Source organism: Manihot esculenta, chromosome 5 (genome assembly GCF_001659605.2).
Source record: "Manihot esculenta cultivar AM560-2 chromosome 5, M.esculenta_v8, whole genome shotgun sequence".
In the NCBI taxonomy this organism is placed as follows: Eukaryota; Viridiplantae; Streptophyta; class Magnoliopsida; order Malpighiales; family Euphorbiaceae; genus Manihot; species Manihot esculenta.
Genome location: NC_035165.2, coordinates 20,501,207 through 20,515,968, shown reverse-complemented (window position 1 = coordinate 20,515,968; position 14,762 = coordinate 20,501,207). Strand labels below are relative to the sequence as shown.

General features: G+C 37.7%; 1 protein-coding gene across 1 annotated transcript; it reads right to left on the bottom strand.

The window, feature by feature from the left end:
- Positions 1–3,883: 3,883 nt before the first annotated feature.
- LOC122723696 lies at positions 3,884–5,597 on the bottom strand. The gene is made up of 4 exons (XM_043956794.1): positions 5,378–5,597; positions 4,673–5,326; positions 4,146–4,383; positions 3,884–4,070 (listed from the first exon to the last, which is right to left on the bottom strand). The coding sequence occupies exons 1-4, from the start codon at positions 5,595–5,597 to the stop codon at positions 3,884–3,886; spliced, it is 1,299 nt and encodes a 432-aa protein (XP_043812729.1).
- Between the last annotated feature and the right edge of the window lie 9,165 nt (positions 5,598–14,762).

Sequence of the window (14,762 nt, the reverse complement as noted above, 5' to 3'; positions counted from 1 at the left end):
CGAAAGTCATGCACCTTCGGCGGCACTTTCGGCGGCCGAAGGTTCCCTCCAGAGACGAAACTCATGCATGTTCGGCGGCACCTTCGGCGGCCGAAACTCCCTTCCAGAGCCGAAAGTCCTCTTTCGGGGGCAGGGTTCGGCAGCCGATACATGCTACCACAGGCAGGTTCGGCGGCCGAAAGAGCCTTCGGCTGCCGAACCTGAGTTCTTCCCAAAGGGCAGAAACTCAGCTCCAACATGCACAAAAGCCTCCCAACTCATTCACACATGCATTTTCCTATTCTACAACATGCATACTCAAGCATATAAGCTCCTAGGGGCTTGAAACTATCCTAAACCCCAACTACCACACATCAAACATGCATATTCAACATACATTGCTCATAAACATATATTTAACCAAAAACTCATCATAAACCTACACATGCATTTCTACCCCAAGAAACTTCATAAAACTTGCTTAAAACATGAAATGAACTATGGATCTACTCTTACCTCTTGAAGAACGAGAGGGGAGACGATCCTAGCTCGGAGATGGGGAGAAATCAACTGTTTGGTCTCCAAGCTTCAAAACTTACTCTTTTGTTCAAATATCTTCAAATCAACATAAAGCTTGTTAAAACGTGAAAGATCGGAGGAAGAACATCAAAGATCAACCATGGGAGAGTAGGAACTCACCGTGGCCGAAGATGGGGAGAAAACTCGCCCATTTCGGCCATGGAGCCCTTTTATAGGGGCTGCCAGACCACCTTTCGGCAGCCTAAAGTGCCTCCAAAACTCATGCAAGTTTGGCGGCCGAACATGAGGTTCGGCGGTCGAACCTTTGAAACTTTCGGAAGCCTAACTTGCCCCCCTAAACTATCCAATGTTCGGCGGCAGAACTTGAGGTTCGGCGGCCGAACCTGGAAATGCCTCCTTGGTCTTTTCATTCAAAACTCAATTTCCTTTCTTGCTTAAAACCATAAAATACATTAAAAAATTTTATGAAAACATGGTTTTACCCTTCTAGAGGCTTCCGACATCCGAGATTCCACCGGACGATAGGAATTTCGATACAGGAGTCTAGCCGGGTATTACAGCTGGAATCTCCTTAGAAGGGTAAAATAATGTTTTTATAAAATGAATTTAAAAATTTTAAGGTTTTAAGAAAGAAAGAATAGAGTTTTGAAGAAAAATACTTTGGAGGGAAAAACCTAAGTTCGGCTGCTGAACATGGTGCTGCCGCGGGAGCTCTCCTTTAGGCCCCCGAAAGTGGTCTGGCTAGCCATCTATAAGAGGCCTTCAGTCCGAAAATGGGAGAATTTCTCTCTCCATTTTCGGACAAAGGTGAGTTCTTGCCCTTCCATTGTTGATTTTGTTGTTTTTCCTTCAAAATATTCATGAGTCTTCTCTTGTTTTTGAAGTTTTAAGTTTGAATCCAAGATTTTAAAGTTTGGAGACCGTTTCTCCTCAACTCCAAGCTTGGGTCGCATCTACCTTAGATCTTCAAGAGGTAAGTGTAGATCCTTACCTTTTCCTATGTTTTAAATAAGTTTTAAAAAGGGTTAAAGGTTAAAAACGCATGAATTGGTTAGATCTAAAGTGTTAGGGTTTGGGTTAGTTTTGATAATGAATGCTTGCTCTAATGATGTTTTATAGTTGTTTTTTGGGGTTTAGGCTAGTTTTTATGCCCCTTGTGCATGTTTGAGCGAGTATGTATATTTTGAGAAGTTTTGGTGGCTGAGTGCATAAGGCAAAATTGGGTTCTGCCATTCTGGAGAACCCAGGTTCGGCCGTCGAAGCAAGGTTCAGCCTCCGAACCTGCCCATGGAGGCAGCCTTTGGCCGCCTAACCTGCCCCCGAAGGGATGGACTTTCGGATCTGTGAAGGGGTTAGGCCGCCGAACTTGCCCCCGAAGGTTAGTGACTTTTGGATCTGTGTTGGGGTTTCGGCCACCGAACCCGCCCTTGAAAGTCCCTAACTTTCGGATCTGTGGAGGACCTTCGGCCGCCGAAAATCCTCTGCCCAGCCTTCCTTTGCTTGTATCCTATGCATGTTTTGGTATGTTTTAGGGAGTTTTTGGAGAGTGTTTAGAGTCTTGTAATAGCTATGTTTGGTCCCTCATTGGAGTCCATTTGTGTAGGATCGGACTAAGGAGACTGTAGAGGCCAGCAGTGAGTCAGCTACTACAGTTTTAGTCAGCGTCAGCCAGAGGTGAGTAGAACTAAACTAATCTATTGTTTTAAAGCAATCAAACTTTTAAGCATGTTCATGCATCACAAATTCCATGTTTATGTATTAGGATGTTGCATTAGAATTCACGAATATGATGCATTGCATATTTTACTGTTATTGTGGATGGATATTGGATGACCCACTAGCCCTCGATATGATATGATATGATATGATACGGAAGTTCAGGTCGAGACCCATTCTACGCCCCTGGCATTTATGAATATGTTATGTTATGTTTAAGAGAAAGTCCTGAGGAGCTCCATCGAGGGCTGGGCAGATTGGATTATGTAGAGGGTTACTGGTGATAAGTCCATCTTATTGTGAATTGTTTGTGTTGTGACGCATTTCATATGAGCATATGTTTATTAAACTATTTGTATGTTCTGCTCACTAGCCTCTTGTACCTTATCCCTTTCCCCTAAACCTAGGTTTGCAGGGTCGAAGATAGCTTGGAAAGTCGGCATAGTAGCTGGTATAGTTAATGCAATAGCATAGTTGTGGACATGTAAATTTTTAATGGATTAGAATTGTGCTTGGCCCTAGTATATGTTTCTGTAAATTCCTGTTGTTCATGATCTTTATGTAAAATTTTTAATGACGACTTATGTTTAAACCAAGCTTGAGGCATGTGATATTTACCATACTAGAGCATTTAATGAGGGCTCTAGTGTGGGTCTTATGTATACAGTTTATGATGCATGCACAGGTCAGGCCTTGGTTCGTGAAATGTTTAAGTTTTATGAAAATGTATGATCATGTATGGGATTTTATTAGATACACAGGATGTATAGTAGGCTTGCTACGGGTTCCGGTCACCTTAAGTCGATCTGAATCCTAGCGCCGGTAGCGATCCGGTTTTCGAGTTGTTACAGGCGCGGACGGAGTTGTAATCGGTGAAGAGAGATGTATGACCGGTGAGGAAGGAGCGACTGGTGAGGAAGGTTGTGCGGGCCTCACGACTGGTGGGGAGGCTTACACGAAGGCTACGTCCGGCGAGGGAGAGTGCGCTACACCTGGCACGGTTGTCGCGTTCAATGGGACCCTCGGTGTCGTCCGGTGGTGACGCGAAGAGTAGCGGTGCCCGGTTGAAGCATCGGTAGCATAGGTCTCTTCGGTGTCGTCGGTGTGGGCCATCCTGCAGAAAACGAAGAAGATGAAGATGATAGGTGGAGAGAGAAAATTAGGTTTATATAATTTTTCTTTTATATATTATTTTTTTATTTTTTATTAAATAATAAAAATAGAAAAATAAGACCAAGTAGAACAAAGCTTATTTTTCTTTGGGAGCAATTTTAAAAATAACAACTTACCTCCAAAAAGGTTCCTTAAATTTCCGAATTGCCCAGAAGGTCCAATTTACTCCAAAAATAATCTGATAAATTAATTAAAACTGAAAAATTAAAAGGAAACTTACTTGTGACTCTACAGGCTTGGGTAAGCCTGTAACCCAAGCCTGTAACCTTGGGTTGCCTCCCAAGCAGCGCCCTTGTTTATTATCATAGGCTGGATAGTGGCATGTTATGTTTCATCCACTTCCCTTTTCATATTCATTCAACACCCAAATTAACTTTATTGCTTTTAAAGGATTCAACTTGGAGGGGATTATGATTGAAAATGTGTTATTACTTTCCAAATATGCATACTTTAAATGAGGTGGAAGCATTTTTAACTAAAGTTCTGGTGCCTTGTGGCTCAAAGTGTCTAATGAGCGGATTGTTTCTATGATTTCCTCATCGAGTTTCAATGTGCTATTGTTAGGGTAGTCCATTATCAAGTTTTCAGTTAAAACTACCCCCAACTTATCTCTCTTGCTTAGTTCAAATGCTTTTTGAGCGAGAGGATCAACTACATCTATGCTGCAAAGAGAAAAATTATCATCAGACTACTTCATTGCATCATAGACATTAAACTTTACCTATTCTCCATCAAACTCCATTAAAAGTGTGCCTTCATGCACGTCGATCTTCGTTTTAGTTGTGCTGAGGAATGGTCTTCCTAGCAATAAATCTGTAGAGTTGAATGAATTGTCATATTCCATATCTAAGACAAAGAAGTCAGCTGGAAAAATTAATTTCCCCACTTGCACGAAAACATCCTCCAACAAGCCTTTAGGATAAACTATTGATCTATCGGCGAGTTGGAGTGTGACTCCTGTTTGTTTTAAAGGACCTGCATCCAAAGACAAATAAACTAACAGAGGCATAATATTTATGGAAGCTCCTAAATTGCACATTTCCTTCTTGATTTCAAGGTTTTCAACTTTACATGATATTGCAAACATGTCTTTATCTTTACATTTTTGTATAACTTTTCTTTGGAGTACAACTGACACATTCTCCCCTACTTTAATCTTTTCATGCCCATATAATTTTCGTTTACTAATGCAAAGGTCTTTTAGAAATTTTGCGTACCTGGGTATTTGCTTTATGGTTTCAAGAAGGGGTAATGATGTAAGCACATTCCGCATCAGGTATGTTTACCTGGATTTTGCAATAAATCTCAAAGATCTCTTTCTCTTCCTTTTCTCTTTTTGATTGAGCAAATCTTTCAGGAAAAGGAGGACATATTACCTGCATTGGGGGTTGTTCTACCTCTGATTTTTTAGGCTCATTCTCTACTAGAATTTCTATTTCTGCTTCTTCCTTCAGGTCTGTCGCACTGCGTTGGGCAAACCTCTTTGGGCTGGCAGATTCTAACTGCTTCCCACTTCGCAGTGTAATTGCACTTACATTCTGTTTTGGGTTTGGTATGGTTTGGGAGGATAGTTTCCCTTGAGATTCCAACTTACTCACTGATGTAGCAAGTTGGCTCATTTGATTCTCCAAATTCTGGATGCTTGACTTTGTTTCCTGTTGAAAAGCAAGAGTGCTATTAGCAAGGGATTGAACAATGTCTTCTAGAGACATACCTGATTTTGCAACTTGATAGTTGGTTCTTGGTTCGTAATTCTGTTGTCTATTCCTATAGCTAAGGTTTGGATGATCTCTCCACCCCGGATTGTAAGTGCTTGAAAATGACCTTCTCCACCCCGAATTGTAAGTGCTTGAAAATGGGTCATACTTCCTTTGCTGTCCCTTAAACCCTCCAATGGCATTTACCTGTTGCTCTCCTTCTAGAAGCATATGGCACAAGTCTGTGGGATGATTGGATTATTTGCAAATACCACAAGTTCGTGCATTGTTCCCTGCAGCCAATTGTTGAATTGCAGCTGTTAGTTGTGAGATTTTATAATCTAAAGATGCAATACTTACTTCATTGGCATTTCTTGGAATGTCCTCTTCTTGGCCATATTGTCTAGAATTGGCGGTCATTTTTGAGATTAAGGTTTTACCTTCTTCAGGTTCCATTTCTGAAATGGAACCTCCACTAGCAGCATCAATCATTCTTCGTTCTAATGGCAAAAGTCCTTCGTAGAAGTGAAGGTTAAGCTGTTTTGGAGTGATTCCATGTTTTGGACAACTTGCAATTAATTTCTTATACCTTTCCCAATATTCATGTAAAGTTTCATTTTTTCTTTGTTTAATTCCACTTATTTCCTTTCTTATTGATGATGCTTTAGTCTCTGGAAAAAATCTTTCTAAAAATAAGTCTCTAATTTGAGCCCAAGTAGTGATTGAACCTGGGGGCAAATAGTAGAGTCAATCCTTAGCGGATTCAATTAAAGTGAAAGGAAAAGCTACCAACCTTATTTGTTCGTCAGTTATACCTTGTGGTCTCATACTTGAACAAACCACATAAAACTCCTTTAGATGATGATGGGGTCTTCATTCTCCAAACCTTGAAATTTTGGTAACATATGAATCATACATGTTCATAGTTCTAAGGGTGGATTCAGTATTGGGTATGTGATGCAAAGGGGTTATTCTTTAGCGGCAGCAGCTGCGACCATATTGTCCCTTTGGTTTGTGTCAATTGGAGGCTCGGTTAATGTTGAAGATGAGGTCTCTTTGGTGCGCAAAGGAGATCGAGCATATAGTTGAGAGACTCCCGAATTGCCTGTTTTTGCAACTTGGATGCTTTTCTCAACTTTTTTGTATTCTTCTCGATTTCTAGATCAAACTAAATTCTGCTATTCTCAGATCTGGTCATAAAAATAAAAACAAATTGTTAGAGGTCCTTGGCAACGGTGCCAAAATTTGACGAGTGTCGAATCCGTCAATTTAAAATTTACTTCCCTTTTCTTGATTGATAAGAACTTGTAGATAGGGTGAGTGAGTATCAATCCTACAAAGACCTTAATCCTGTTTAATTTGGATGACCAATTTGAAATAGAAGAGTAGTTTAATACAAAAAAATAAATAATGTAATTGAAAATTGAGAAACAAATAATTAATTAAAACTTTCAACTGAAGGTAATCAAATTGAGGTGTTTTGCAGTTGATCATTGGTTAGAAAAAAATAATTCATGTTATTATCTATTGTTTGGTTATAGTGGTCAAACACGCAAATCCCACCAATTCTTCCTTATGAATCTTAAATTAATTCATAGTCAACTAACAATCCCAACATGCATGTAGACTTAATTAGTAAACTGCATTAAGAGAGAAAAACACAAACTTGATTAATAAAAACACGCGTTTTATTTAAATCAAATCTACTAATTTCTTAACATAAACTAATATGTTAATTGCTACTTGTTATTAACCCAATTAAACAATTACGGATTTAATTAGATTAATTAGCTATAGGTTGTTTTTCCAAGAGATTCAATAGGCCTCTTGAATTCTCAAGAAAACAACAATGGAGGTGGTGTTCCTCGAAATCAGAAATTGACAGAAAATAAAAATAAGATGAAGAATTGAAGTGCATAACCTCACAACTTTGAACAAACCTCAATTTAATTTAACCTTCAAATGAAAATAATTGTTTAGCTACTCATGGCCATAATAAAATTATAACAACTAAGCAAAAGAAGAAGAAGAAGAAAATAAGAAGATGGAGAAGAAGGTGGGGGGAAGCAAGAGAGGAAATGAGGGAGAGAGGTAGAATATGATTTTTTTTTTTTTTTTTGGGTTTAATGCTAGGAGCCTTTATATAGGCAAAAAAAGATAAAAACTTAATAGTTTAACATAAAATCTACTACTCCTATCTTATGTTTATCCTAATCTGATTAAATTTGATTCAACTTGATCACACTTGAAACTGATCTTATCCTTGCTTAGGTGGCAAAATCTATCTTATCTCCCTATCGCCTTGGGCTACAGGTTTGGTCAAGGTTGTAACCTCCCAGTACAAAACTCATTTAATTCAGCCTTTTTTCGTTCCTTTTCTCAACTTCTGCTCACAAACCTATCCAAAATTAAATTCAAATTAAAATTAAATATTTATATTAAAATTATAGCAAAATCATGAAATTAAATGAGGAAAAAATTATGAATTTTATAAATCATCAAAGATCTACCAAGAAGAGGACAAATATTTAAGGAGATTTATCTCACGGTTCAATGTAGGGACAATATAGGTAGAAAAATTAAATCATGAGATAGTATGTGAAGTGTTAAAAAAGGAATGCACAATGTCAAGTTCATAGATTCTCTAATCAAGAACCCAGCCGCTACGTACCAACAGCTAATAAACAAAGCCCAGAAGTACATAAGGCTAGATGATGAAGTCCACGTGTTGAGAGAGGACAAAAGAATGAGTTAAGAGCAAAACCAAAAGCCAGAAAGGTGAGGTTAAGAAGGAGACAAGAAAAGGCCACAAGGTGGGTTCCGCTAGGCCATAATCCGGGTGTTAGTCCCGCTAAACAATGTATTCAATGCCAAGCCATAAGGTGGGTTCTGCCAGGACATAATCCGGATGTTAGTCCCACTAACTAAGGTATTCTACATCAGGCCATAAGACGGGTTCCACCAGACCATAATCTGGATGTTAATCCTGCTAGACAAGGTATTCAATGCCAGGCCACAAGGCGGATTCTACCATGCCATAATCCGAATATTAGTCCCGCTAAACAAGGCATCTTATGCTAATGCCACAAGGTGGGTATGCACTAGGACATAATCCGAGTGTTAGTCTAGCTAAACAAGACGTTCAATGCTAGGTCACAAGGCAGGTATTCGCCAGGCCACGCGATCGGGTCTTATCCTGCTTTACAAAAAGTTTCTAAGGAAATCTATACCAGGTCGTAAGGTGAGTTCCACCAAGCCATAATCCAGGTGTTACTCCCGCTAAACAAGGCATTTTATACTAGGATACAAGGCAGATTCTGATAGGCCATAATCTGGGTGTTAGTTCCGCTAAATAAGGCATCCAATGCCAGACCATAAAGCGGCTTCTTCCAAGTCATAATCTGGGTGTTAGTTCCACTAAACAAGGCATTTTATGCTAGGCCACAAGGCGGGTTCCGCTAGGCTATAATCCGGGTGTTAGTCCCGCTAGACAAGGCATTCAATGTCAGGCCATAAAGTAGATTTTGCCAGGCCATAATCCAAGTGTTAGTCCCGCTAAAAAGACATCTTATGCCAAGGCCACAAGGCGAGTATCTGCCAGGCTATAATCTAGGTGTTAGTCTCACTAAACAAGGCATTTGATGCTAGGCCACAAGACAGATATCTGTTAGGCCACGCAACCAGGTGTTAGTCCAGCTTCACAAAAAGTTTCTAAGACATTTTATACTAAGCTACAAGGCGGGTAAATGTCAAGTGAGTCTTTGAGTGCTAGTCCTAAAACACAAAAGCAAGTTTTTGCCAAAAAAGTGCCAAGAGGCGAGTAACTGCCAGATGAGTCTTTGGGTGCTAGTCCCAAAAGACAAAAGCTAGCTTTTGCCAAAAACGCACCACGAGGCGAGTCTTTAGGTAGTAGTTCCCAAAAGAAAAAAGTAAGTTTTTGCCAAAAAAAACGCTATGAGGTGGTTGCTAGGCAAGTCTTTGGGCGTTAGTCTCAAAAGACAAACTCAAGTTTCTGCCAAAAAGCGCCACGAGGTGGGTAGCTGCTAGACGAGTCTTCAAACATTAGTCTCAAAAGACAAAATTAAGTTTCTGCCAAAAAGTGCCACAAGGCGGGTTTTCACCAGGCTAAAACGGCCAGGTGTCGGTCTTGACCGAGTGTTAAGTTTGGTTTATTATTTTCCAATTTATTCCATAGCCACAGAGCGGGTGTCCGCCAGGCGAGTCACAGGGTGGGTGTAAAGTCCCGTTAAAAAGCTTAAGTTATTTTATGGTCAGGGATAGACAGACCAACACAAGTGTGGAAAGCCAATCTAGATATACCACGTGGCGAAAGACAACTACCACCTTCGAATATGAAGAATTTAAGACCAGTGGGGGACCTCCGATGTAACATAATAATCACCCAAAGTAGGTCTACACTGGCACTCGAAGATAGGGTCACGTGGCAAGAGTATGATCAGATGATACTCGGTCCCATCGAGGAAAAAGAAGATCAGGACACTTCGGCTCTCAGCTTTTCATCAAGACTCGCCTTCTCAATTTACAGGGCGAGGCTCTATGGGAAGTTACCGTTAAAGGATATTATATATTAGATTTTCATTACACCTACAATCACGGTATCCCCTGTCAATTAGCCGGTACCAATCGGATTTTCAGGAGAGGCGATAATTAACTCCATCTTCTTACAGTGTAAAAGTTAATGATTGCAAAGACCAAGGTACGCATGTCTTATACAACTACTCTTGAGTTATATGTAATTCCTTACATTCTCCTTTATTGATTGAAATCATGAATCTTTCATTATAACCGATAACAAATTAAATAATTTAAATTAAACAATAGACTCACTAGGAGAATATATTAAAAGATATTCTACACTCAATAGAAAGTACCTATAAATGAAAAAATGGACCTAAATTTTAGTTTAAGGCTCCAACAATTCTAACTCCTCCTTATCTCCTTCTTCAAACCCTTCTCTATGCAGGAGCTAGGGATCCTCTCTTTTTTGGTGAAGCTACAAAAACATGTCATCATAATGGCGTTGTACGTGGGGAAAGATACAAAAGGCTGTCTCTCCCTTCTAATTTTGCAAAAATCGGGTGATGTTCACACTATAAACTGCGGAATAGTCATTTAAAAAAAAAAAAAAGGTTTCAAGGGAGAGAAAGGTTTGCGGCTTGTCACAGCCTAACTAGATTTTCTTTTATTTTAGTCCCACAAAATTGAAAAAAAATATTGAGGTAATATATTAAAATTATTCACTTAAGTCCAAATGTTTTTGTCACGCCCAATCCTCAACCTACAGAGAGGAATATGATAGGACAGACTGACAGAGTTTACCCTAAACATATATTAATTAACATGATAACCTGTTGAATTTTAGAAGATATAGATATATATGGAAAATGCCTCCACGCTAAACATTCATAATTTTATCATAAATACATTCCTATCCTCTCTGTGAGGATTAAAAAAAATGTATTTATTGCTTCAAAAATAATACTAGCAACCTCGAAAAGTAGATGTGTATACATTCATCCCAAAATAATTAAAGTTTACAAAATAAATTCTGATTGGCAGTATGCAGTTGGTGAAGTGGATGGAAGGACAAACTAAAAAATAAGACCGCTAAACTGGATCACTAAAAAGAATTTGAAATGTTAAAATATGAGGGGTAAGTACAACTACTCAATGAGCGGATAAATAAATAATAAAGGGGGAATACACAAGGTTTTGGTACTTAATAGTACCACATAATGCGCTAAAATAAGTCGGCTGGATAAATATAATCATTTTTCATAATACTATCAAGTTGGAATAAAATATGTCGAAAATATTTAATCAACAACATAAAAGTTTATAAAGGATCCGATACATTCATAACATACCCTCTTATAGATAATGCTGGCATCTCAAGTGCAATAAAAAAAATACTGACAGCCTAAAAGCAATATTAGCATCTTGGACTCTATAATGACAACATTTGCCCAATAGCAAATAAAATTATGTTGTTCATATACATTTGCAAAGCTATCCAAAAGGCGACTACCCAATATACCCCCAAAGGTTATATGTATATTAAGGGTTGTTTCAAAAATAGTATAAATATAAGCGGAACTGAGAATCAATCACCTATCATCATGGTATTATCTAATCGATGCATATATAGAGTATAGTCGGTTATTTATTTAGCTGTAATATAAATTTATTTTCATTTATTTAAAGAGAGTAAATTTACCATTATATATTCTTATTTTTCTACAATAAAATATCACATATAGATATACATTTAATAAAAATAACAGCATTATAAATTTATCTACTCACCTATACTGAAGACAGAATAAAACCTAGGTAGCTGGAACACTTATAGGATCTAGAACAAGAGTTGGATTCTCTCGTAAAATTATAGAAAATATAACGCATCAAGAACAAGAATTTAAATCATAGAATGTAAATATGGAATGTGAAATGTATAATTAATTTTTGAATATTCTCACAAAAATTCGGCAGTATTCCATCATAAATTAAACTTTCTCCCAAATTTTCACAGGTACAACTAACTCAACAACACTCAATATTCATTATGAATAATTCAAAATGCCCATTTGGAGCCTTCAACTACATATTTATAAAAATTTCATCATTCCTCATTTATCTTTACTCTTCCATTTTAACCATATATTTCATTTTCTTTAATACATCCCGATAACTTCTTTCCAATATTAAATTTCAAATTTTTCAATATTAATAAACAACCAATAAATATCATAGATCAAAGATTACTCAATACATATTTTTAGTTTTAAAATACAATAACTATTTAAGAAAAAAATCTTAAATCCCTAATAAACGATGAAATCCTCCTTTTAGTATCTCCTCTAACAAAAATTAGAGATCTATTATAATAAAAATAACTCATTGAACAAAACTCTTAAATAAATAACAATCAACCCATAAATCAATATTTAATTCTCTTTAATCTCAAATCATAAAATTTACCATGTAATATACTAAGAAAATATATAAAACTTAAGAAATCTATAAAGAAAATGAGATAAATTTACCTATTAAATATTGATGCCCAAGAGAAAGGAAAATAAGTTTTAGGTTAGGATTTTTGCTTTAAAAAAACTAAAATAAAAATTAATTTAGGGCTTTAATTTAGATTGAAAGATTAAAATAAAAGATGGAGAGAATATGAGGAATTAAGAGAATTTTATTTTTTATAATGTGAAGGGGGAGCTTTTGCTCTGGTTTCGGGACTCTTCTGAAACCTGAGCAAATGGATTTTAAATCTTCTTTATTTTCTTTCTTTTTTTTTCTTTTTACTGATGGACTCCATTTTAAAAAAAAAAAACAGGTTTTACGGCTTTTTTGCTTAGATCTTATACTAATGGCATATAAAGCATGTATTGATTTTATTTTATTATATTCGTACCTTGAATCTGTTATTGGATATTTATAATAAGGTCTTCTATAGGAGATAAAGTTGCCCCCTTTTTTTATAATGCTTCTTGTTTGAAACTGATGGAAATTTTTTAAAAAATTTTATTTTATATATACACACTGTGTTGAAAGATAAATACACAAGATTATAATAGTAGAAAACATATTTTATTAGCGAGCCCCGATAGTGACCGTTGAAGTCAGATTTGAGCTTGAGGTAAGAAGTCAGGCTTGTGTTGAGATTGAACTAATGCTTGAATTCAAACTTGTCCTCGTAGCCAGATTCTGTAACGACCCAAAAATCAGACCGCTACCGGCGCTAGGATTCAGATCGACTTAAGGTCGCCGGAACCCATAGCAAACCTACTATACATCCCGTGTACCTATTAAAATCCCATACATGATCCTACATTATCACAAAAACTTAGATATTCCATGAAACCAAACTCAACCTGTACATGTACCATAATGAAAATATAAAACCCATACTAGAGCCCTCATCAAATACTCTAGTATGGTTAACATCACATATCTCAAGCTTGATTCAAACATTACTCATAATTAAAAACTTTTACATAATGATCATGTTAACAAGGATTACAAAGGATAAAAACTAGGGCAAAGCACAGTTCTAATCCATTAAACAATACATGTCCATAACTATTCTATTACAAAAACTATACCAACTACTATGCCGACCTCCCGATGCTATCTTTGATCTTGCAAACCTGGGGTTAGGGAAAAGGGATAAACTACAAGAGCCTAGTGAGCAGAACATAAAAACAGTTTAATAAACATATGCTCACATGAAATGCGTCACAACACAAACAATACATATCAAGATGGACTTGTCACCATTAACCCTCTACATATTCCAATGTGCCCGGCCCTCGACGAAGCTCCTCAGGACTTCGGCTTAAACACAACATAACATATCCATAATGCCAGGGGCGTAGAATGGGCAAGCCTTGGTCTTTCCCTTACATAGTGCCAGGGGCGTAGAATGGGCAAGCCTTGGTCTTTCCATATCCGTCATAACATATCATACTAGAGGGCTAGTGGATCATCCAACATCCATCCACAACAACAGTAAATTATGCAATGCATCATATTCGTGAATTCTAATGCAAACAACCTAATATATAAACATGGCATTCGTGATGCATGAGCATGCTTAAAAAGTTTGATTACTTTGAAAAGATAGTTCAGTTCTTTTCTACTCACCTTTGGCGGACACTTGCCTAGAAAGACGCAGCTAACTCACTGCATGCCTCTACGGTCTCCCAGGTCCGATCCTACATAGATGGACTCAAATGAGGGACCAAACATAACTATTACATGACTCTAAACAACTCCCCAAAAACTCCTAAAACATACCAAAGCATGCATACAAAACAAGCAAAAGAAGGCTGGGCAGGGGACTTTCGGCAGCATGTTCGGCGGCCAAAGGTCCCTCACAGATCTGAAAGTCAGGGACTTTTCGAGGCAGGTTTGGCCCCACAGATCCGAAAGTTAGGGACTTTTGAGAGCAGGTTCGGCGGTCTAAACCCCTTCATAGATCTGAAAGTCCATACTTTCGGGGGCAGGTTAGGCGGCTAAATGGCTACCTCCACAAGTAGGTTCGACGGCCGAACCTTGCTTCGGCGGTCGAACCTGGATTCTCCAGCAAGGCAAAACCCAATTCTACCCTATGCATACAGCCACCTAACTCTCCAATCCTCACACCCAATGTAACGACCCGAAATTTTAGACCGCTACCGGCGCTAGGATCCAGATCGGCTTAAGGCCGCCGAGACCCGTAGCAAGCCTAGCATACATCCTGTATACCTGTTTAATCCCATACATGATCAACATTTACATAAAAACTTTAAACTTTCTTTCTTTTATTCACCAAGCTTAACCTGTACATGCACAACGCATAATCATAAACATTAAACCCCACATTGGAGCCCTCATTAAATGCTCCAATGGGGTAACATATCATACATTAAGCTTGGTTTACATAAATATTACTATCACATTACATAGATCATGTATACGCAAAGGGACTAACCATACATACTAGGGTCAAGCACAACTCTAAACCTCAATAAACATCATTACATTACATTACTGTACTATACTTTATATTACATTGTCTTTCTCATGTCCACAACTAGCTATTACATAAAACATAATTTTACTCTTGTTGACTTCCTGATCTATCCC